The sequence below is a fragment of the Fundulus heteroclitus genome, chromosome 16 (assembly GCF_011125445.2).
Source record: "Fundulus heteroclitus isolate FHET01 chromosome 16, MU-UCD_Fhet_4.1, whole genome shotgun sequence".
NCBI lineage: Eukaryota > Metazoa > Chordata > Actinopteri > Cyprinodontiformes > Fundulidae > Fundulus > Fundulus heteroclitus.
In genome coordinates, this window is record NC_046376.1 from 2334422 (window position 1) to 2359948 (window position 25527).

The 25527-nt window shown below is 47.7% G+C and overlaps 1 protein-coding gene across 3 annotated transcripts in view; it reads right to left on the reverse strand.

Moving 5' to 3' along the window:
- The window catches only part of si:dkey-89b17.4 (zinc finger protein 646), a 26173-nt gene extending 1775 nt beyond the window's left edge, over positions 1-24398 (reverse strand). The window contains exons 1-5 of one of the 3 annotated variants that reach the window (XM_036148647.1): positions 23947-24398; positions 10100-12902; positions 7234-8343; positions 7052-7142; positions 5741-5825 (exon numbers count right to left, since the gene is read on the reverse strand). In XM_036148647.1, the coding sequence (XP_036004540.1) occupies positions 7064-7142; positions 7234-8343; positions 10100-12669 (3759 nt within the window). In that variant the 5' untranslated portion in view covers positions 12670-12902; positions 23947-24398 and the 3' untranslated portion in view covers positions 5741-5825; positions 7052-7063. Of the gene's footprint in view, positions 1-622; positions 5826-7051; positions 7143-7233; positions 8344-10099; positions 12903-23946 lie in introns of those variants that run through there. The other 2 variants (XR_004933032.1, XM_036148646.1) reach the window with 2 other exon arrangements.
- Between the last annotated feature and the right edge of the window lie 1129 nt (positions 24399-25527).

Genomic DNA, 25527 nt, shown 5'->3' on the forward strand with positions numbered 1-25527 from the left:
CTGACACCTGATTGGTTACACTGCAAAGCCACTTTAGACCAATCAATCTTGCATGCAGCAGTTAACCCCACCCCCTGAAAGAAAGAAATAATTTGCTGTAACGTGGGAGAAGGAAATAATTACTGAAATAACTGAAAATAAAGCTTTATTTTTCTATGACAAAGTTAAAGAATTCCTTCCAACTAAATAAAAAAATGCTTCATTGAATTGTGACACTTGTGGCCTTCCGTACATCCCGGAGTTCCACCCCTGCTCTCTGACAGAAGAATCAGACTCGGGAACTGGGATTTTATTTTTCTCATCTATTTATTTTCAGTACTCAGCAGTAAGGGTTATAGTATATGGACAAGTTCTCTGTTAAGAAATGAATTATCAAAACATAGTTTATAAAAGTGTATAGTAAGCATTACATCATATATACGCATGAAAACAAAGTTAGAGCTTCAAACGGAGGATAACAGCTGCTCCAGACTTTCTTCTTCTCTAATCTACAGAAAATGCAGGCAGGAAGTGTCGGAGGAGGACAGACGGCGGATAGACGGGGAATATTTCTGTGTTCTAGATCACACGGACTCCTACAGCACTTGACGGTCACTGCACGGCTTTCACTTTACTTTTATTCTTTTTTTTTTTTTTTGACTAGCACCGGTGCTCCTCAACACGCTGACAGACACACAGGCTTCCAACAGTTAAATAAGGAAACGGGAAAGAAACACCAATAAATACAGGAAGTGGGACAGAGCCGGGACGTCCCGCTGACTCGGTCAGGAAGTCCGTACGGAAGCAGAGAGTCGGCACGACGTCACGGGGTGAAGAAGGCAGGGTCCGGATGGTCCGGATGGGTCCGGATGGGTCCGTCAGCTCCGAGCAGAGGGGTGCTTCACATCGACACGGCTCTAAACTCACATCCTAAACACTAGGCGGTCCGATACAAGAGTTAATCATCAATAATCAGCTTCATATAAATAAATGAGTTACTACGGGATCTGCTTCCTTCTTACAAAACTGCAGATACAGCGAGTACGACACACACAGTCCTCCCGGCTGGGTCAGGGCAGTCCGGGAGCCGGATCAGGGCCGGGTTCTGTTCAGGTCCAGGATCAGAGTGGGATCAGTTCTGAGCTGGTTCTGGTTCACACACATGGACTCCTGCAGGAACCAGTCAGTTATTGAACAACGAAACTAAAGTCGACCGCTTGCTGGTTCTCCTAGTGAAACGCGGCTCAGTTCTGATGAAGTTCTGTTGGTTTTTTTCAGCAGATGAGTGAAATAAGAGGGTTACTGAAGCTGTTCCCATCAGACCCCTGCCTGTGGCCAGCAGGTGGCGCTGTGGACTGCATCAGTCACTGATTGGCTGATAGATCATGTGATCAGTCAGGTGACGAGTGCGTTTCTGGCCTCAGATCCGGTCAGAAAAGTTCAGAGTTTATGAGTTTGTGATGAAACCTCCTGAGCCTGAGACTGGAAACCAAACCTGGATCAGATGTCAACGTTTGGGACAAGAACCTTTGGAACCAAAACCGTCTCTGATCCGATTCGTTAGATTTTGATTAGAAAGGAAACTCTTGGGTTAACTTTGTGGTCTGTAAGCTACGGTGGCCGAGAGTTCAGAAGAGCAAAACAACAACCTTCCTGGGAAAGGTCTGACGGACGAGCACTGTGTTCACGGTTCTGGTCCAAAGGGCTGAGTAACCCGCTCTGAAACACATGTGGAGTCTGAAAATTCTGCTTTAAAAGCCTCTCTGGGGTGATTCCATCTAAATGTAGGAAGTTTAAAGGAGCAATAAGTAAGAAATTTACTGTGAAATTAACCACATTCCCATTAAACATTCAATCGTCTCCATCAACAGTTTTTCAGGGTGTAGCACGCGTTTACTTCCTGGTTCCTGAGCCAATCAAATGAGATTTCCCAGGGTTCCCAACATTTGCATTTTGGTATTTTATGTTGGTATAAGAGCAGCAGCCTGTAAACATGGACACAGAACAGAATAAAACTTGTCCTGTGGAAGTAAAAATTCACAGCAGCAGCAGCAGCAGGACTGTTTAGAGACGGCAGGCTGTTCAGATTTAAACTACTAGGTGTCATCCCACATACAAATTTCTATAATCTTTACATTTCAGCATCTAGTCCTGTGGAGCTTCGTTTTTCCCAGCACTCCTAAATGCATCACGCACCTGCTCTACCCCTGCTGACATCATGGCGACGTTTTAAACAGCTGACGAGGTCCGAGTCGAGTAACAGAAGAACTACTTGTTAACGGAAAAAAACAACCGGATGTTGGAGACGTGGAACAAACTGGACCTTTCCACCGAGTCATCCTGAATGGCTCAATGAGCCGGTTCACATCAGAACTGTTCAAGTAGAGCTCGACCGATACAGAAAAAGGCTGATGGACCCACAGAGACGCCACGGGTTCATACGGATCACTTCTAGTGTTTATGTATCCGTTAGCTTAGCGGTTAGCTTCGGTGTTAGCCGTTCATTGTAGCTCCGCTGCTCTCACCGTAGACTTTGAACATGACAGAGTCACAAGAACTGAACCGTGTTCATGTTTATGAGAAGAAGAGGAAGGCCTCAGTAGAAAGAAATGAGACCAGAGTGGACTTGGGAGATTTTTGTTTCACACGATCCCCATGAGGAGCCAAAGAGCAGGTAAGAAGGCCTTGCACAGTTATTCAAAAAGGGATTTGGGGAAACTTCCCCCATCGTTTCCCCCTATGGATGAATTTGACTTTGTAAAGTGCCTTGAGATAACAGGTTTCATGAATTGGCACTATGTAAATAAAATTGAATTTAATTGAATCGTTAAAGTTGCTGTCAAACATCAGGGTCGTAGCGCTAGCTTGTAACAATGACTTGTAGAAATAGCTTGTAGTGCTACAAGCTAAGCTACCTAGTAGCACTACAAGCTAGCACTAGGTAGCTTGTAGCACTATAAGCTAGCACTAGGTAGCTTAGCTTGTAGTGCTACAAGCTAAGCTACCTAGTAGCACTGCAAGCTAGCACTAGGTAGCTTGTAGCACTACAAGCTAGCACTACAAGCTAGGTAGCTACCTAGCGCTAGCTTGTAGCAATGACTTGTAGAAATAGCTTGTAGTGCTACAAGCTAAGCTACCTAGTAGCACTACAAGCTAGCACTAGGTAGCTTGTAGCACTACAAGCCAGCACTAGGTAGCACTGCAAGCTAGCACTAGGTAGCTTGTAGCACTACAAGCTAGCACTAGGTAGCTTGTAGCTAGTGCTACAAGTCAGCTTGTAGCACTAGCCTGTTGCGATAGCATGTAGCATTAGCGTGTAGTGCCGACTTGTAGCCATAGCTTGTAGTGCTAGCGTAGCTAGTTTCGCTTTTATTGTGCGTCTGGCTCATCAGAAATGTTTCTCTTGTTTTTATTGCTGCTAACGAGCCTCTCACGTGTTTTTTTGTTTAAACTCCCAGCAGCAGATCGTTGCTGAGCTGAGCGGCTTGGTCTCTGCAGCCCGAAAAGGGCCACAGTTTGGCCAAATGGGTCAGTTTATATCAATCTAGATGAAAATTAATATCTTTGAATAATTGTTTTGTTTAGAATCAATGATTTCGATAGATTAATTTGGACAACCCCAGTTGTGACTGGACTTCTTCACCTTCTTGCCTTCACGAAAACTATTATTCATTATTAGACAGAAAAATAAGTCTAGCTTTAAAAGTCTATTATAAGATATTCTCCTAGTTGGTAAAAACTGCAAACCAGAAGGAAATTTTATTCTTTAGTCTAAGTTTGTTCTCTTCAACACATCCAAACACAGTTCGTGTGCTGCATTCAAGCTCTGCGTGTCGATAATTGATGCTGAAGCTCAACAGGACTGAGGGGAAATGTAGATTCATCATCACTGCAATTTCCCTTAAAAGATTGTATAATAAAGTTAATTAAAACAAAGTCTCTTAAAAATGAAGAGAGCTGAAAAACATGGCTGAACCGGTTCTGTTTCATATTTCTATTATTATCTATGTCTGGCCTTTGTAAACGAAACCGTAAACCTTACGATCCCCTGCCGCCCAATTTATTTAAAAAAAGTAAACTAGCCCTTTAACGGGAATATTCATATCCCAGTTTTCTTTCCGTCCGCCAGGTGAGGTCAAGCTGAGCTAGACTTGATGCTCTGAGCCCTCTGGGCCACCGTAGCAAACAGATCAGCGTCTTTAATAAATTTATGGGTTTATATTCAGCTGCACAGTGAACCCGCCTTTTAAAAGGTTTCCTTCAACTCCGGCATTATTTGGCCACAATAACTCAAAATATTTTCCTTTTCTTTACAGATCTGAAGCCAGAAATGTTGAGACCGATCCAGAGTTCCCAGCTGCTCCATCAACCGTTTGCTCTGAACATTTTTACCTTGTGAAGGGAGAGAAGTGTGAGTTGCTTCAGGTTTCAGTGTGTTGGTTATGGTACATCAGGAGTTCACAGTATTAAATACAAACACGACGCTGTGGTCTGACGAAAGCCAATGAAATGTGAGGACGTGTCTTAACGAGCTAATTAACAAGAGACAGTTTCTTTGTGTCGTCGTCAGCTCTGAGTCCGTGTGTGTGAACCGAACGATAGGAAGCGTCTTCCTGCCGCAGCACACGGCCGTCTAGAGTCTGAAAAGTTCCCATGGTTCATTGCTGCCTGACGGCGGGACGCCAGCTGAGCTCCACCCGTGCTACGTTTTAGAGTGAGAAGGCTTTAGACACTGACGAAGGCCACCAGAGGAACCGGCAGCGACCCGGCGACCCTACAGTCCAGGTCAGGCTCGGGCGCTGCAGCTTTGGGGGATGGGGGGGGCAACATGCAGCGGGGGAGGTGGTCTGCAGACAGTCTGTGTGCGATTATCTGTCCTCACACACTTTAACCACACAATGAGGAGGAGGAGGGTTAAGCTACGGTTTGGCACCTCCACAGACCCAAGAACCCCCGGCCTAAACGAAAGGTCCGCCGGGCATGCCCAGGTAGTTGGGCGCGGCGGCAGCGGCTGGGCGCGGCCCGCCGCTGTTCCAGTGCACCTTCATGTGGTGCCGCAGGTTGGACTTGGAGGAGAAGCGCTTGTCGCACTGCTGGCAGGAGAACGGCTTCTCCTTGGTGTGGATGCGGCGGTGGCAGATGAGCTGCGTCGACACCCGGAACGACTTGCCGCAGTCGGGGCACTGGTAGCGCTTGGGCTCGGTGTGGATGCGGCGGTGGTTCTTGAGGGACATGAGGTTGGGGAACTCCTTCTGGCAGGAGGAGCAGAAGAAGGTGCCGGTCTTGTGGCTGTTCTTGTGGTTGAGCAGGGAGCTAGCGTGGCGGTACGAGCGCCCGCACTGGTTGCACACGTGCGGCTTGTCCACCTCGGCGTTGCCCTCTCGGCCGCGGCCTTTAGCCAAGCTGCCGGGGGCGAGTCCTTGCTCCTGCATGAGGGTGAGGTCGAGGCCCGACCCCCAGCCCAGCTCCTGGGAGCCCCCCGGCCGGTGCTGCTGGGGTCTGGGCTGGCGGGGCTGCGGCACCTGGCCGTGGGTGATCTCCATGTGTAGCCTGAAGCTGGCCTGCGTGGGAAAGGCCCGCTGGCAGGACCGGCAGGTCAGCTCCCGCTGCTTCTGGTGGACGCGGCGGTGGTTGTAGAGCTGGGAGGAGACGCGGAACGCCTTCCCGCAGTCGTGGCAGCGGTGGCGGCGCGTCTCAGAGTGGATGCGGCGGTGGTTCTTGAGGGCGAGCAGGTTGTTGTAGGTCTTGAGGCACACGGCGCAGTGGTAGATGCCGACGGTGTGGGTGTTCTTGTGGTTGAGCAGGGAGCTGGCGTGGCGGTAGGACCGGCTACACTGATCACATCTGTGCAGAGACAGTAAGGGGGGGGGAGGGAGGAAGATTAGTGACGGGAGGCGGGGCACGGGACGTCATCGTTAGCGTCTGATAAGGTTCACATACAGGTATATGATCTGAAATCCGGCTCAGAGCTTTCTACAAACTGGTGCACTAGCTAACGTCTCTACACAGGTCACTGGGGGCACTGCTGGGTGGACAGGTGGGGGGGGAGGGGGACATGGACACACAAGCTGGGAGAAAGGGGGACGTATCTGCAGCTTCGTGCACTGCGCACGCCGCCCTGCCTCGGCTTAGCGGGTCTAAAACGGTACGCTGAGCGAGTCTGCAGGAGAGTCGGCGGCCGCTGCGCTACGTTTGCGCTACGTTTGCGCTACGTTTGCGCTACGTGAACGCTACGTTTGCGCTTCGTTTGCGCTATGTTTGCGCTACGTTTGCGCTACGTTTGCGCTACGTGAACGCTACGTTTGCGCTTCGTTTGCGCTATGTTTGCGCTACGTTTGCGCTACGTGAACGCTACGTTTGCGCTTCGTTTGCGCTATGTTTGCGCTACGTTTGCGCTACGTTTGCGCTTCGTTTGCGCTATGTTTGCGCTACGTTTGCGCTACGTTTGCGCTTCGTTTGCACTACGTTTGCGCTTCGTTTGCGCTACGTTTGCGCTTCGTTTGCGCTACGTTTGTGCTACGTGAACGCTACGTTTGCGCTACATTTGCACTACGTTTGCGCTTCGTTTGCGCTTCGTTAACGCTATGTTTGCGCTACGTTTGCGCTTCGTTTGCGCTACGTTTGTGCTACGTTTGCGCTACGTGAACGCTACGTTTGCGCTTCGTTTGCGCTACGTGAACGCTACGTTTGCGCTTCGTTTGCGCTACGTTTGCGCTACGTTTGCGCTTCGTTTGCGCTACGTTTGCGCTACGTGAACGCTACGTTTGCGCTTCGTTTGCGCTTTGTTTGTGCTACGTTAGCGCTACGTTTGCGCTAACATGTCGACATGCGCAGTGCAGCTAGCTCCCAATACTCCCCGCTCTCCCCAGACCGTCTAAAAATGCAGCGGCTGGCTCTGCTCTGCTCAGCGGCCGTCAGATCAGACACAGTGAGAGGAACACACACACAAAGCTTCAGTCAGAGAAGAAAACAGCAAGTCAACAACATCTGAACATGACATGATTGATTGAAGGCAGCCTACAAACTACAGTGTGTGAGATATGCTAACTGAAAGCAAACGGGGAAGACTTATCTGGTCTCTAATTCAATCTGTCCAAACTTCAGAAAAATCCGAATTCCGGCACGCGTATGGTCCCAAGGAAGCCGGATTGGAGATCATATACCTGTAATAGACACGCAGAGACCTAAATTTATCTGCACTACTTGTTTTTTTGTCCAACTTCGAAGAATCACAAACAACTGACGAGAACTCACGTGTACCGACACTCTTCTCCCTCTCCCGGGGGGGCAGCGGCCTTCCTCCTGACCTCCATGCCTACCTGGTTGTCCCCGCAGCGGTGCCGGGCCAGACCGGACCTCCCCTGGAAGCTTTTGCCACAGCTGGGACAGCCAAACGGGGTGGCGCCCTCCTCGTGCACCTTCTGGTGGTTCCGCAGGAACCTGGCCAGCCGGAAGGCCTTCCCACACGTGTGGCAGATGTGCTTCTTGCGCTGCGTGTGAATGCGCATGTGGTTGCGCAAGGCCATGTAGTTGGTGTAGGGCTTGTCGCAGAAGTTGCAGCGGAAGTTGCCCGTCTTGTGGGTGTGCTTGTGGTTGAGCAGAGAGCTGGCGTGTTTGTACGTGCAGCTGCACAGGTCGCAGGCGTACGGCCGCTCGTCCGAGTCCAGGTCCACGGAGCTCCTCTCCAGGCTGATGTTGGCCGAGCTGCTGGTGGAGGAAGACGACGGCAGGTGCTGCGCCGGGCAGTCGTGAGCCGCCAGCTCGTCGGCGGTGGCGAAGCCTTCGCAGCAGCCGTCGCACTCAAAGTCCATCTGGGCGCCGGGCCCCTGCGGGCCCTTGCACAGGCCGGCCGTGGTGTGGGTGGCGAGCTGCCGCTGCGTGCGGAAGCCTTTGCCGCACTCCTGGCAGTTGTGCTTCTTCTGGGCGAAGTGGAGGCGCAGGTGGTTCTTCATGGCCAGCCGGTTGGGGTAGGTGGAGTTGCAGACGTTGCAGTGGTACTCCCCGATTTTATGGAGGTTCTTGTGATTGGCCAGGCTGCCGGCGTGGCGGTACGTCTTCCCGCATTCCTCGCAGGCGAACGGTCTGCGGCCGCTTTCAGCCGGGTCGAACTTCTGGGGCCTGGAGGTGCCGGCGGAGGAGTAGGGCTTCTTAAAGCCTTGATGGCTGTACTTGACCCCCATCACGGGACCCTTTGACGACTCCGCTCTCATCGTCTGCATTTGAGACGGACCGGGCTGCTGGAAGCGGGACCCGTTGGGGCCGGTCCGGACCAGACCTTTGGCCCGGTGCTCCTCGTGGAGGCGCAGGTGGTTGATGAGCTGCTTTTGGATCTTGAAGGCTTTGCCACATTCCTCACACTTGTGCCTGGAGCAGGAAGGACAAAAGGTGAAGGAGACACATAACCACCACAATGTTCCTACAAGAAAAAGTACGAGAAGATGGTTTACGTTCAGCTCTAGAACAAGAGAACCTCAAGCTGTCTGTCAACAAAGTTCTGGGATCGTCCATGGAGTTCCACAGGGAACCATTCTTGGACACATGGGGTTTTTATTCTTACAAGGATGAAGGAGATAAATAACAAGCTTCTACATCTATTCAGGCGAACCAACTCTAAGGAGGGAAACCAAATATTCCGTCTTAAACTAGAGCAAGACTAAAATGGAAAACTCAACATGACTGAGTTCCTCAACAAAACATTAAACTGATGAAAACAATAAAAAAAAACTTGATATGACGTTTAAAAAATGACAAATTTGTTTGTCCCGGAGAGGCTATCAGCCACTAACTAACAGGGCACCCCCCCCCCCCAGCCAGGCTAAGCGATGTTTGTTTACTTGAAATGCCTCGATTTTTGAGAGCAGCATAAAACGGTCAGTAAAGTTCCTGTCTGGGAGAGACCCCCCCCCCCAGGTCTAAATAAGCTAACGCACTAGCTGCTGTTAGCCTGAGGCACAGTATGTTCACATTGCGCCGCTCCGAGCTGCAACGCTTCCCCCGTTCTGCAAATTTAGTTTAGAAATAAACAAGCGGACTTGGCAACAGTGCCAAAACCTATTTCACACGATGACCGTAGCTATTAGCTATTAGCTATTAGCTTGGTACCAAATACACAGAGGACATGTTGACATGGTCACATTTATGACTAATTATTACGCGCTTAACAGCGAGGTGATCTGTACTTCATTTAGCGACACTAGAAGGTGCCCCAGAGTGAAAACCTTACAAATCGGTTTGGGAAGGAGTAGAAAAACCACATCCCAATGATTTTGAAGTTTATTTTTCCACAGACTTATTCCCTAGAGGAAAACATCTGAGCCAGCTAACGTCCCAGCAGGTTCAACTAAAGGTCAGAGCGAGGAGCTCAGAGAAATGTCCGAAAACCCAAGAGCTCCACCTCAGGTTGAAGGAGAAAGAACCAAGATGGCAGCAGGACTTCCAAACTGCATCAAGACACGTTTTCCAACACAAGCTACGATGAATGTAAATGTTTCTACAAGTGTTCAATAAAGTTTGGTTTACAAAAGAACCTAAAAAAAAAGCCGGCATCTCTTGTTATCATTAGAAAGTTGTTGAGCAACGGGAGCCGACAACATTAAGACCACGTGGTAGCGAGACGAAGGTAAGTTATTAGCTATTAAACGGTTGTCTACGGAGCGCTAGCTGCTGCTGTGATGGCGTGTAGCGAGAGCCAGCAGAGCGACGCCAAACACGGATAAAATGCAACATGACCGCTTTGAAAAATACGTTGATATGTATCCGAATTAGTGCCACAGATCAGATTTTTGAAGAGATCGGATTTTTCATCGTTCACACTGCCGTAAAAAGATCGGATTTGGGTCGCATTTCCCTGCTGTGTGAACGTAGCTTTATTTCATGATGTGGTCCCCCCCCTCCCCCCGCGAGTAACTCACATTTCTACTTACACAGTTTACGTATTTGAAATATATTAGGAAGTCTTTGGAAACCGTATTTAAGAACAGATCTAAAAGTTCAGACCAGTTCAGACGATTGAAGATGCCTTCACTGAACCAGAGGAGATCTCACTCCTATCATCACCCATTCACACCAAGAAAGAACCCAGGGGGTTTTTTCAGACAATTGAAGATGAACCATAAGGTACCTTTTCAGGTCAAAGTGGGTCCTTTGGTGGTTCTTCAGCGCCAGCAGGTTGTAGTAGCGTTTCTGGCACACCAGGCAGCGGAAGACGCCCGTCTTGTGAGACTTCTTGTGGTTGAGGAGCGAGCAGGGGTGCCTGTATCCTCGTCCGCACTGGTCACATTTGTGGGGCTTGTCGCTCTGATCGACCATCGGCCTGCGGCCGTCGCCGCTGCCCCCGGCGACGCCGTCGCCTCCGGACATCCCTTTGGCTCCGTTCAGGCCGGGCTTGTTCATAGCTCGGTTCTTACCGGGGCACAGGTGAGTGACCAGGTGGTGCTGGTCGGCAAAAAACATGCCGCAGTCCACGCATATGTGGTTGCGTCCGTCCATCTTGTCCCTGCCGTTGGCCGAGCCGCCGGTGATGCCCTGGTGGGGGCCGTCCGGCCTCTGGGGGCCGTGGATCAGCTGGTGGTTGAGGAGGTCCTGCTTCCTGGAGAAGCTCTGGCCGCAGGTGGAGCAGATCATCCTCCAGTCCTGGTCCAGACTGGACGGTCCTGCTCCTATGGGGTTATTGGCGTGGCTGCGTAGGTGGCTCCTCAGAGCTCTGAGGCTGGCGTAGTGGTTGCCACACACCGAGCACTGGTACACCTCTCCGTCGTCGTCGTCCTCCTTCTCGTTGCTGCCCATCCTCTTCCCGCCGCTCTGGGAGTAAGGCCTGCCGCCCTCTTTAATGCTGCCGGCGCTCCCGGAGGGTAAGGACGTCCCGCCGGAGCCGTGGTAGTTCATGTTCCCCATGAAGCCGTTGGACATGTTGCCTTGCTGCTGCTGCTGCTGCTGTGGCGGCGGCTGCTGCTGGCCGCGGCGAGGACACATGTGCGACTTGATCCCCGACACGTCGCCGTACATCTCGCCGCAGTCGGCACACACGTGTCTGTCGGCCTGCCGGTGGGTGGAGCTGTTCTGGGAGAGCGAGCTGCCGTCGAAGCGGTCGTGGAAATCCAGGGAGTCCAGGCCGCTGCTGTGGCCGCCGTCGGGCACGAAGTGAGCCGAGTCGGCGAGGTTTCCCGGCAGCGAGATGGGGGTGTTTGTGCTGCCGCCCTCCTGGACGTAGCTCTGCTGCGAGTCCAGCGTGAGCGGCTCGGGGGACAGCCAGTCGCTGTTGTCGCTGTTGATCGGCTGGTTGGAGGGGCGGCCCTTGTGGCTCCGCAGGTGGCTGTGCAGCGCCGCCAGGTGGGGGTACTGCTTGCAGCAGATGGTGCACTGGTAGTGGCCCGTCTGATGGCAGCGTTTGTGGTTCACCAGGCTCCCCGCGTGCCGGTAGCTTTTGCCGCACTCGCCGCACTTGAAGCGGCGCTCTTCGTCGTCCGGGGAGCTGGCCTGAGGCACGCGGCCGCCGGAGGGCGACGCCACGGACCCCTGGGATCCGGAGCTGAGCGTGTCCGAGGCGAGTATGGAGCCGTCCTGGCTGTGGGAGGGGGGGTGCGGGTCGTGGGTCAGGTAGTGGACCTTCAGGGTGTCCAGGTCCGGGTGCCCCGCCCCGCAGTACGCACACGTGTAGATGGGGTTGTTGACCGGGGGGCCCATGATGGGATCATAGGGGCCCCGTTTATCGGCGGGGAGCGGGGGCAGGGGCAGGGGGTCGCCCAGGGCCGGGGTGTACGCCGGGGAGCGAACGGCGCTCAGGTTGTGAGGCATGATGCCGGGGAAGCTGCGCGGCAGGCCCAGCGAGGGCGAGGCGGTGTTGTGCAGCAGGATGTGCTCCTGGAAGTCGGCCTTGTTGGGCAGCGCCACCTGGCACAGGTGGCAGAAGCAGGAGGCCGACTCGTCGCTCTGAGACGACTGCGAGCCGGCGCCGCGCTCCGAGTCGTGGAGGCCGCCGCCGCCGCCGCCGCCGCCGGCGCCGCTGCTCACCATGGTCGCCCCGGGAGTCTTGAACTTTGAGTGAGTTCTCTCGTGGCTGTTTAGCGCAGCCAGGTTGCTGAACTGTTTGAAGCACACGGAGCACTTGAAGGTTCCCTGCTGGTGACACTTCTTGTGGTTCACCAGGCTGCCGTGGTGCCGGTAGGTGCGGTCGCACTGGTCGCACTTGAACGGCCGGTCCCAGGCGTCGTCGGATTCGGGGGAGCCTTTCTTCCCGTGGTCGTCTGTCTCGTGGCCAGGCAGGATGCTATGTCCCATGCCACTGTTGTTCAAATGGGAGCGGCCAAACCCATCCGAGAGGTCCTGGGCCAGGCCGAAGCTCCTCTCGTCGTGGCCCGCCTCCTCGGGGGCCTCCTCGTTCTCCTCCTCGGCGTGCGCGCTGCTGGGGGACAGGGTGTGGATCCGCAGGTGGTTCTTCAGGGCCACCGCGTTGGGCAGCGTGCGCGTACACACCGGACACTGGAAGGAGCCGACCTCGTGAGACTTCTTGTGATTGGCTAGGCTGGCGGCGTGCTTGTAAATGCGTCCACACTGTTCACACTCGAAACGACCGCTCTCTTCCTGCTGATAATGTGCTTTCATATGCTCTAGAAGGCTTGGAGTACTCGGACAGACCATATCACATTCTTTACAGGGGAATCCCTTGGCACGACTCATATCATGCATTGCCATAGTACTCTACACCGCAGCAGTTGGAGGGAATCACGGTTCACAGCGTAGTAATGAACAGTGAAGGGGTGGGGGGGTGGGGGAGAGGGGGGGAGGGGAGAAGACGAGGCTGCTTAGCTCTTTAGCTGAGACTCGAGGCCATTTTGTCCCGCCGAAGGAGCTCCAGCCGATCTGGGCCCGCCCTGGGGGCTGGCGGGCCTTAAGGGGCGATGGGCACGCCGGCCAATGAGGCGTCACTGTGGAGGAGAGAAGGATAGCGTTAATGATGGGGCGGCAGAAACTCAACAATTATGATTTCTTCATTCAAACCTGTATTTCAGATGTTACAATGTTTACTAGTCGGGTTTTAGGGAAGTCGGGTGTTTTTTTTTCTGGGCCTGGGGGGCAAGAACTTAACATTTGATTCATTTATGGAGAATAAAAAAAGTATTTACAACTTTTTTCAGCCTTTTTTAGGCGACTGCTACTTCTGTCAAAGCCTAATAAACACAAACACGGGTCTTAAAAAAGATCCACGTTTAAAAATAAGCTTCACCAGGACACCTGACACAAAGCGACTCTCATAACCAAACTGCACACAGTAACCATTTAGTCACATTTCCAATAGGGCTGAACGATTTTGGAAAATAATCTAAATGCGATTTTTTTTTTCTTAATATTGCGATTTAATGCAATTTTTTCCCCCCCAGTTTAATTTATCAAGTCTTTTTAAACATATACAAACAATAAATCAACTTGTTTCATTGCTGTGCAAATTAGTTGCTAAAAGACCCGCAGCATCTAAACTCGGTGCAGAATTTATTTCAACCAAAATTGCAATTTTGACTTTTCTCTGCATTAACCACTATCAACAAAAATGGCTTCTAAATAAAGATGTTTGTAAACAAGGACTATTTTAAACAACAATTTTTAATGTTTTTATTAATCAGAATATTATTTAAGAGAACAGCTTTTAGTTGATTTGGACATCAATCCTTGTTGAACATAAAGTGCAACCAACAAGCAAGTCTATGTATTAAACTTAATGCTATGTATGATTATATAAACTCTAAAACAAGTAATAAAATTAGATTATCTCACTGCTTCAACTGTCTTCCCTTCCATGTGGAGCAAACCCACTTTAAACATTTTACCGACACCTAATGGACGTGTCTAATTCCCTAATTGTTACATAATCAAAAATTGCAGACTCTGCGATTTGGAAATTGCGTTTTTTTTAAATCGCGATTATATTGAAAATGCGATTAATTGTTCAGCCCTAATTTCCAAGTGTTTATATATTTACTGATGCTCTGATGGAACCAATAGTAGAGAAAAATGGTTAAAATATTTCCCACAATACTGTCACTTTTTGGGTTTTGCAAACATCATTGAGTGGGATTCATTGTTGTTATGATAAATCAAGTCTTACAATGGGAATTTATTCACGACAACAATAAAACAGCCATCCCTGGTTGGTACTAGGCAATAAACCAACAATATACGACAACAACCGACATCATTTTGCCCATGTCCGTATTTTCGGTATTTAAAAGAATGAAAGAAAACATGTTTTTATAAGTAAAGGTAGGCTACGGTCATGTCGGTTTAAGACGCTGCGCTGCTCCTCCCCATTTAGTCTGAAGCAAGAAGCGAAAAAGCTACATGTAATTGATCGTGGCGCATCGCCGTGGCAACATTAAGGCCAACACACCTTCAGAATTAGGTGTGGGTACCGAAATCTGGTATCAAAACGGCTTCTGCTGCTTCCCTCAGCGCCGTCTCACAGGCACACCACAGCTGCTGCTGCCTCGTCACCTAAATATAGTTTTTAAAGTCGTCTATTTTCTCTCTGAAACTGTTGCACTGAAATAATTCCCTGAATTTGATTCACACACGACATCAACCACTTCTTCGCCTCGTTCACTTTGTGTGGCTCTGACGTCTTTTTGGTACAGTTTGTTTTATGTAGTGTGTATTAAAATTGATAAATCCTTTTGTAAAAAGGTAATTTTTTAGTTCCAAACATACTTAATTGCTATTTGTAAAAAGGTACATATTGATGTTGACATTTTAAAATGTGTTGTGGCCATTTATGATATATTTTTTGGATTGTATTTTCTAACAATTTAGTTTTCTTCTTTTGGGTAGTTGGAATATATTTAAGTTAGTTTAGAACCAAAATTTGTAATTCATTTTTAGATTTGAAATGTTTAGATTACGTTGTTAATTGTTAGACCCTCCCATTAATTTGAGTAATTAAGAACACACCGGGTGCTTGGTGCAGATCTATCGTTTGGTAAATGTCTGGTGTGGACGGGAGGTTTTGTAAATGATTTTTTGACTTAAATGTCGCGGCCTTCCAAAACCACAATTCCAACATAGGCCGTGGGTGGTAACAGGTGGTTTGATTTGCACGCACTTTTAGAACTTCAAACGGCAAATTGAGATTATTTTTCGTTTTCAACAAGTTGTAAGACATTTTTTAGTCTTTATTTTGTCTATATTTTTTCAAGAAATAAATCCCATATTTTTACAAACCAATGAAGTAAGAAGTGTGTGCAAATCAAACCACCTGTTACCACCCACGGCCTATGTTGGAATTTTGTTTTTTTGGAACATGGAAGGCCGCGACAAAATGTATATGCTGCATGTTTTATGATAGATTATCATATCCTGCTGCCGTAGCATTTGTTTTTGTTATTTTTGTATTTGAAGCTTTGTTTTTGCTCACTAATATAGTAAATATAGCCGTTTCTGTGTACATGTAACATTAAAACATCATGTGACCGGGGTTACGTCACTGCGTATGCGTTAATTGGTCAACAAGCTGAAGCAATGGAGGCGAGTGTGGAGTAATCGAGCTGTTGCCCCCCCCCCAGACGCATTACAACACGGTCGGCTCAGCCGGCACTTATTTAGTTGCTGCATCAATGGCGACCGCCTGGCTTTCTAATAGTTCTGCGTTACTGCCAGTAGATGGCGCCACCTCTGTTTCTGTCAGCTCATCGCGCCTGTTGCTGGGTTCTATTCAGGCTCATAAAAGGAAAAACACTGTCTGGAGTATATAGCCTTATTTTACCATAATCAACTGGATTTTGGTCTTCTAGGTGTAGGCATAGACACTATATTACCAAAAGTATTTGCTGTCTACAAGGTTTAGGAGTGTTTATGGGAATTTTTGACCATTTTACCAGAAACACATTTGTGAAGTCTGGACTCTGCAGGCCAGTCATGTTCATCCACACCAGCCTTGTAGCGTACGTGGCTATATACCTTTAATACCTTTTTTTTGTCTTGGCAAAAGCTCTCCTACAGCCTGGGTCACAAATGCGTGAACAAATATGCAAATTGGAAATCTTCTTTAAATGTAGCAGTGCGCTTCATTTATGCTCTAAAGTCCAAATCGTAAAACTCACATTCAATATGGCTGACATGTAAAGAAATGAGTTTTTACTTTTATTTATAAAGAACGTTTCCCCTCTCTGCCAACCTACTTTCACAATAAAAGCCACCAGTGACACAAAAAATAAAAAAATGAGACTCGAAAGCAGCGACGGTCAAACATTTTCACACAGCAAAAATATTTTATTAGACTTTATTTGTTGTTTTAATTTAAAAAAAAACACAAGCCAAGCAAACCTTTTTATGAGGCAGTTTAAAAACGGCAGGCACTGAACTAAATGAATAAAACCACAGTAAAAAGGATTATGTCAGGATTTTTTCATTTTATTCTTAACTTCAACAAACATGCATAATTTCAATTAAACAAAGTCCATTTTTTATAGAAAAGGGATCTGAAAATCACCCAGAATGGACCAAATGTCAACCTAAAGCATGTTTATAGTCACTAAATCTCTTCAGTGTCTTTGCTCGGGGGCCAGAATTGTCATTGGGGGCCACATAACATCCTTCCAAGGGCCGGATTTGGCCCCTGAGCCCCACTGTGGACATCCCCCACTGTGGACACCCCCACTAATGGCCACCCCCACAGCCTCACCTGCCTGCAGGTAAACAGGAGGCACCATAAACCAGCAAGCCTGTCAGGACTCCAGATATAATAATAATAATAATAATAATAATAATAATAATAATAATAATAATAATAATAATAATAATAATGTTTTTACTCCCCAGACTGTCCCTGCGTGGAGGATCGTCTGTGACTTTAGGTCAGGGAGGCCGGTTTGAATCCCGATGGGCAGCATGAAAACCATCAGGCGTAAAAATTTGCAGCTGTAAATTAAACCTGTTTGTTTCCTTATATTTAAGTAATTATTTTATTGTAACAATTGGTTATTGAATGAATACATGAAGTGTAAAAACTAAAAAAAATAAAAGATTTATCTTATTAACTCCAACTTTAGGACAAGTGAGATGATTTCAGCTCGGCAGCAGACAGCGATCTTATTAATGCTCATAACATTTAAATCAGCAACATAACATTTTATTTGTTGCAACAACTGAAGCGATGATTGCTGGTTTTTCTCTCAGTGTGTCACCGCTCACAGCCAGAACCTCACAAACCCAGAATAAAAGCTTAAAGTCCGGCTTAAATGGACCGACGGTCTCGCTAAAAATCCCACCTGCTGCGTTTTAACACAGATTCACATATTGTGATATTTATTGATTTCTCCTGGGATAAAAACTGTGGAAAAACAATAAAAGGAACGATTCCAACAAACTGTTAATGTTTGCAAACACCAAAATCTATCAGTTAGTTCATTATTGTTATAAAAATCACAATTTTAATCATTATATTTTCTCTGAATAATAAACTCGTTTTCCTTTCTTGCTGCATTACATCCGGTGATTTTTCATCCGCTCTCATGTTTTAAGTAAAAACAGTAAAACATATTTTGCTACAAATCAATTAATTTCCTCTCTTTTTAATTAGTATTTTAAATACCAGGATGATCACATCTGTTTAAACTCGTTTATTATAAACATTAACGCTAAATGCAGCACCTTCTCAACAAGTAAACGTCTCTATTGTCAATTCCTACAAAATTATCATTATTTTCTCTGATTGTCGTAAATCACTAAAAGTCTGTTGGAAACAGAAATCCACCTTCCTGCATCCATTGCTAAAATAAAATGCTGCGTTATTCATGGAAAACACATTTTTGTTGCTAGGTGGACTCCATGAATGGACCAGAAACAGATTCTAAATATCATAAAATTAAAATTGAATGAAGTAACGCTCAAAAATATTCTAAACTCTGGATTTTAAATAGATTTTCATTTAATCAAGAAGTATGAAGGAAGAAAGGCAGGCAGCCTTCAGATATAACCGTGTAGAAATTTAAACGATAAACAGAAAGATGGCGGCTCATTTAAAGTTTTATTCTGTGATATTAATGGACAGAAAACCCAACTAGCCAGAATTTCTGGGGGAAACTCGGCATTTATTTACATTGTAGTGTTTAGCTTTGTCATTTATTAGATATTTTCTCTCGTTTTATTTATTCCTGGTGTTCAGCACATGGTAGCTGGTGCTAAAGCCAGCTGAGGCTGATGGCATCAGACACCCTGCATGGATCAAATGATGAGGAGAAGAAACTGATCCCATCTCTACTGATTTATTCAGGCTCCGTTTACCAGTTAGTCCAGTTCTGGTATCAGCTGTTCTGTTTGAGCAGAACTTTAACTTCAGGTACCAGAACCAGGCCAGAGCCATATTTAGAAATATAGAAATTATTCTATTTTAAGCCCCATTAAATATGAGAAGAATCTACAGTTGATATAAATTTCTATAGCAATCTTCAGTCCCCTGCATTTACTTAACTGGAAGCTTAGTTTTCCCTAATGTTCCTGAATGCATCACCCACTCCGCGCCCATCCAGAGACCCAACAGAACCATCAGAGACCCAACAGAACCATTACACACCCAACAGAACCACCCAGAGACCCAACAGAACCATCCAGAGACCCGACAGAACCATTAGAGACCCGACAGAACCATCAGAGACCCAACAGAACCATCAGAGATCCAACAGAACCATCCAGAGACCCGACAGAACCATTAGAGACCCGACAGAACCATCATAGAGACCCGACAGAACCATCATAGAGACCTAACAGAACCATTAGAGACTCAACAGAACCATTAGAGACCCAACAGAACCATCAGAGACCCAACAGAACCATCATAGAGACCCAACAGAACCATCATAGAGACCCAACAGAACCATTAGAGACCTGACAGAACCATTAGAGACCTGACAGAACCATCCAGAGACCCAACAGAACCATCCAGAGTCCCAACAGAACCATTAGACACCCAACAGAACCACCCAGAGACCCAACAGAACCATTAGAGACCCAACAGAACCATTAGAGACCCAACAGAACCATTAGACACCCAACAGAACCATTAGACACCCAACAGAACCATCAGAGACCCAACAGAACCACCCAGAGACCCAACAGAACCATTAGAGACCCAACAGAACCATCCAGAGACCCAACAGAACCATTAGACACCCAACAGAACCATCCAGAGACCCAACAGAACCATAACAGAGACCCGACAGAACCATTAGACACCCAACAGAACCATCAGAGACCCAACAGAACCATTAGACACCCAACAGAACCACCCAGAGACCCAACAGAACCATTAGAGACCCAACAGAACCATTAGAGAACCAACAGAACCATTAGAGAACCAACAGAACCATTAGAGAACCAACAGAACCATTAGAGACCCAACAGAACCATCCAGAGACCCAACAGAACCATCAGAGACCCAACAGAACCATCAGAGACCCAACAGAACCATCCAGAGACCCAACAGAACCACCCAGAGACCCAACAGAACCATTAGAGACCCAACAGAACCATTAGAGAACCAACAGAACCATTAGAGACCCGACAGAACCATCAGAGACCCAACAGAACCATTAGAGAACCAACAGAACCATTAGAGACCTGACAGAACCATCCAGAGACCCAATAGAACCATTAGAGACCTGATAGAACCATCACAGAGACCTGACAGAACCATCCAGAGACCCAATAGAACCATTAGAGACCTGATAGAACCATCACAGAGACCCGACAGAACCAAACCAAACAGAAAGAAGCAGCACAGCGGCTCTTGGGTTCTACGCACAACTGGGGACCAGAGGCGGAAATCAGCGACATCCCAGAATGCAACAGCTAAAGTGGCAACAAACAACAACACTGCAGTTAGTGTAACTGGCCTGCTGGGGGCAGCAGTGCGCCTCAGCTGCTGCCGCTCTGAATGCATTTAGTAGAAGAAGAAAACCGAAGCAGTCACTTTTGCACTGTGGCGTAACGTTGTTGGTGTTTAGAGGCAGCAAAACAACAAAAGAGTTTCTCAGGAGAAGAAAGAAGAAGTAGTACCGATGGGATTCAGTCGGTACCGATAAAAGTACCGATGGGATTCAGTCGGTACCGATAAAAGTACCGATGGGATTCAGTCGGTACCGATAAAAGTACCGATGGGATTCAGTCGGTACCGATAAAAGTACCGAATTCGGACCCATCATCTGCCAATCAGCTCGCTCCTCATCCCCCATCTGTCCTCCCTCGCCTGAACTTGCTTTGATTGGTCAACATGCCGGCCAATCACGTGAGGGCAGTACCATTATGTGAAAACAAAGAGGGTGAGTTTGTTAGTTTGTTCTGTAAATAACTATGAGGGACTGCAGAAAAAGCCGCTGGCTGCAGTTTAAAGATGTTGGAGAGAACAAAGCAGAATTAAAATAACTTCAGGAGCAGGTTCCACTAAAAACCTGCAGAGACAAACCAGAGCCGCCAATTTAGAGGAGTTTGGTTCTGGTTCTGGTTCTGTTGGATGTCTTTGCAGTATTTTCTTAATTTGGGCAACGAAAAAAAAGTTTGACTAAAATATAACATTATTCTGTAACTCTACTACGGATTTGTCCTCAATATTTAACTTGAACACTTGATTTTTATCTGAATATGCTTTATTATCTATTAATAATTGCAGAGTATTTTCCTTTCTCTTCTGCTGTACAGTTTAACTTTAAATTTAGCTTTTTTCTCAAATTAATTAATCTTGTGTGTCAGTCTGGTGTCGCGGCCCACCTGATTTTGCCACTGCGGGACAGTAAAGGTATTTCTATTTTAATAAATATGGGTAACAATAGTTTGAAAAAAGGACGTATTAATTATGCCTGAATTTAAATTAACTGTTTACCTCTTTGATGAATGTGTAATTATTTTGTTGAGTTTAATTTAGGCCTGTAGTAAACTAGAATGGTTCTGCTTTATATGAGTAGAATTATGCTTTTTAATCTAAAAAAAAAAAAAAAACAATGTAAAATGCAAATTAAACTTTATGCATTTTTTGTTTGGAACCATTTTCACTGCAGAGGCAGCTGCACTGAATGGATGAACTTCGAACATTTACGATCTTAGAACATTTTAGCTGCAAATTTATCCTTGTTATAAAAAATAATTAATTAGTTAAATTATTTGCTGATTTGCATTTTTTTCTTCATTTCTCTTACTCATAAAATAAGCTTAATTATGTGAAAAATCTGCAGATTGTCAATTTTTTATCCCATTGCTTGATTAATCATCAGAATAATGGATTACTAAAATAATTGTTTATGTCAGCCCTAATTTAACACCATTTATCTAACAACAGTGTTAAAATTTTAAAACCGGCGCCATGAGAAACAGTCAAAATATATGATGTGGATCTTTTTAAATCCAGCATATTGTAAAAAATGTCGACCTTTACGTGATGGAAAGACCCTCTTGATACAAGAGAAAACTGTTTTCACTTTTTAATTAATCATGAGTCGAGTCAACTTCAGATCCACACATTAATCGATAACTACCATCCCTGATTTCATTTTATGCGGATTATTCGGGTTGTTTCAGATATCTGGGGTGAATTTTATATCAGTGGAGCCGTCAGAAATATTTAAAAATATTACCAACAACAAACTTCTCTGATTGCTCCTGATTTTACTCTCAGAACAAAGTCTAAAAGTTCTGATTGTTGCATCATTCATCTCGTCTCCTGGAGCCGGTGGTCCTGCAGGGTCGAGCGTGCGACCCCCCCCCCCCCCCCCCCCAGCCCACTTCCTGTCAGCCTGCTGCCGCACAAACAGCCATCTTGTCTCCTGAGTCTGGTCCACATTTGGGCTGCAGCCCGGCGACAAAGCAGAACCGATAAACCAAGAGCCTAAACAGCTGGATAATAATAATAATAATAATAATAATAAAACGCTTTTTAAAATCCTTCACCTGCCGGCAGCAGCCAGATCTGCTCTAAACACAACAGGACAGCGTCCCTCATCCAGACGTCCAGGTGAGGACAGCGTCCCTCATCCAGACGTCCAGGTGAGGACAGCTCCACCTTCCTGCAGGCTCTTTCACCATCAGGGGAAAATTCACTGATTTCCAGAAGGATCCAAAGAGTTTGACCCCAAACAACCTGAAGACCAGATTCTCAGGAACATCTAGTCAGCTCTGCTGTTCAGGTGAAAACAGAACCAGAACATTTCCCCACAGACGTGTTCAGATATCAGAGTCTGAATTACGGGGAACCTTTTAATAACACCAGGAACCCAGAGAACACAGGAGAACTTCCTGTCTGGGCGTCCTGGTGCTGAGAGAAAGTCTGGACCGGTTCCTGTAAAAGGTCCAATGTCCTCCTGGCTGCTCACTGATCTCCTCAGGCTGTCTCTGGGTTCTGCTGAGGAACCAGGAGAACGTATAAATATGATGTAGAACCTTTTAATAGGCCGACCCGTCCCTCAGAGTAACGCTACGTCAACGCGTTCATTTACAGTTTTCTCCTTTTGACATTTTACTGTTTTTTTTTTTCCATTATTATTAACAGATAAACATCTTCATCATTTAGAATCACCAGCAATACGTTTAATGCTCAGATGTGTTTTTATATATTTATATTCACTATTCTTGCACTCCTCAGCAGTTATTTACCCATTTTTGCTGCTTTTTGATGTATTTTTCTATCACTTTTTGCTGCAACAACAAAACAATGATTATCCCACTCAAACTTAAATCTAATTATTTCTGTTTCTCACAGATTTCTAGAACCTTAAATCAAACCGTGACGCAGCTTCACTATCTATATCTATAGATCTACATCAGGAAGTGTTAGGATAACCATCTTCTCAGCCTCTGGCAGACACATCTGTAACATCTGGCCCGTCTATCCTTTAGATCCACATAGAATTACTACACGCTGCCAGACGCGGCGGTTCCGGTTCAACGCGGTTCTGTTGAACTTGTGGAGCAACGCTGGTTCTGGTAGAGTTACCTGGATCCGGCCGCAGCTGGTCACCGGGCCAGGTGTGAATCTGAGCCGCAGCCAATCAGAACTTTCCCTCCGGATCTCCATGTAAACAAACCTGCGGAGGCCTCAGGCGGACCGGGAAGAACCGGGACCCACGCAGCCCGGCCTGACCCGCTTCAAGGGTTCTGCTGACTTCTCTGGGTTTTTTCTCCCGGACTGACGCTCATTTCCCGCCCGCACCAGAACCGGACCGGGACCGGGCGGCCGCCCCGGGGCCGCCTGACCTTGGCCCGTCTCCTCCCGCTCCGGTTCGGCCTCGGCAGGAATTTATCGGGACAAAGCGGGACGACCCGACATTTCCTGCCGCGGAGCCCCCCACCCGGAGCGGGGCAGCGCGGCGCCGTCATCCCGCCCTGCCCCGCTCCGGGGAGCCCCCCCCCCTCCGCCCGTCTCCGCCGTGATGCGGGACCCCACCTGCGGCCATCAGCCCACTCCCACGGAGACCCCGTGAACATCTGAAATGGCTTTCAGTCGCCGCGGCGAGCCATTTTACCGCAGCTAGCGGGATTAGCCCGCGTCCCCCACGCAAACACACGCCAGCCGGGATCCAGCCCAGCCCCGAGCTCCGATTCACCCACCGAACCGCGGCGCCGGGTCCCCGCACAGGGTTCCGCCGCGCTTTCGGACGGAAATAACGGGTTTTTGGAGCCGAGGAGGCGGAGGAGGGAGCTGATGCTCGGCCGGGCTAACAGTTAGCGCCTGGCTAGCCGTTAGCATCCCGCGATGAGAGAAAACAGCAAAATGGAAGTTAGAAACGGGCAGAAAGCCGCAGCCAGCGCGCCAGCGGCGCTCCCGCGGAGCCGCACCGCCGGCCCGGACACCGTTTCCCGGTTTTCCTCCGCCTTCGGTGACCGAAAGCTGCCTCCGCTGCTGCGGCTAGCGCGGAGCTACACAAAGATCCCGACAAACACACCGCGGCCCCCCTTTGGTGGAAAACATCGGCTTTCCTCCGTTTTCCGCCCCAAACTCACCCGTGGGGTGGCCTGTGCGCCCTCCGGTGGAACGATGCACGGCCTGGACCCGCAGATGGTGCACCTTTCACGGCGTAGACATGCTTATTTTCGCCTCTTGCTCTCCCTCCGACTTTTTCTGCCGTGTCCCCCGCTGTCGCTTCAGCAGCACACTTCCTGCCGCTGCCGCGCGCGGCAAGCGGCGCGGTGCGGCGCGCGTAAACATTACAGCGTGCCGCGGCTGCAGCGCTGTGCCGCCCGGGTCAGAACCGAACTGGCCGGCCTCAAAACCAAACATCTGCGTAACTTATTACCCTGATAACTATATGCATGAACCTGTGTGGCCACGCAGCCCACCCGACGCGAGAAGGCCGCGTTTTTATTTTGCATAACAAAGTGTCTGAAAGTTTCAGACGCGTCTGCAGCGATACTCAGAGCATCAGGACGACCTGCTGCTGCTGCAAACTCACAAAATCACAAAAGGTGCAAAACAGATTCCATACACAGGTTACAGAGACACATAAAAGCAGTAAAACTCTGTAAGAAAAGAAAATTAAAAATCAACACACATATAACAACAGAGGGAAAAACTGATGGCAAAACAACATAAACAATACGAGCAAAGTCAGAAACGTACACAAGCTGTGACTGAGAACTGCACAGAAACATGCAGGAAAACAACAAAAAGCTGGATGCTGTGTTCCTCTGCAGCTCTGAGGACCGTCTGACTGGAAAATGCCTGCACATTAAATCAGTAAAAAAAAAGTCTATTTAGTTTATTTATATATATTTATATATTACACTCCGGCGTTCTGAGATGGAAACCCTACAGACTCGTGACCCCAGGTTGCTCCCAGAGCGCTGCAACCTGCCCTGTGCTCCCTGAGGGATGCTTTAATGAAGAAGACATAATTGATGGGAATATACAATTCTGATGACACATAAATATTTCTTCTTCTCGAGGCTCTTTCCAGAGTCGATTCAGAAAGTTTCCTCTCTAAGGAAACCCAGCAGGTTGCATCAAGTCTCTCCAAGCAGCATTCACTCCTCCTGAAAGAGCGTAGAGCCACAGTGGACAGTCGTCTGCATTGTTGATGGCTTTGCAGCAATCCCTCATACTGAGCATGCATGAAGCGACAGTGGAGAGGAAAACTCCCCTTTAACAGGGAGGAGAACCTCCAGCAGAACCAGAACCAGGCTCAGTGTGAACGCTCATCTGCCTCCACCCACTGGGGCTTAGAGAAGACAGAGCAGAGACACAGAAAGCTCAGAAGCTCACATTGACCCAGGAGTACTTTCTATGGTAGAGAAGACAGAGCAGAGACACAGAAAGCTCAGAAGCTCACATTGACCCAGGAGTACTTTCTATGTTAGAGAAGACAGAGCAGAGACACAGAAAGCACAGAAGCTCACATTGACCCAGGAGTACTTTCTATGTTAGAGAAGACAGAGCAGAGACACAGAAAGCTCAGAAGCTCACATTGACCCAGGAGTACTTTCTATGGTAGAGGAAAGTAAAAGGGTCATGGCAGCAGTAGAGGATGTTAGGATAGAACGAACAAATAATCAAACACTTAGCATGGAAAACAGACGTAGTCCGAT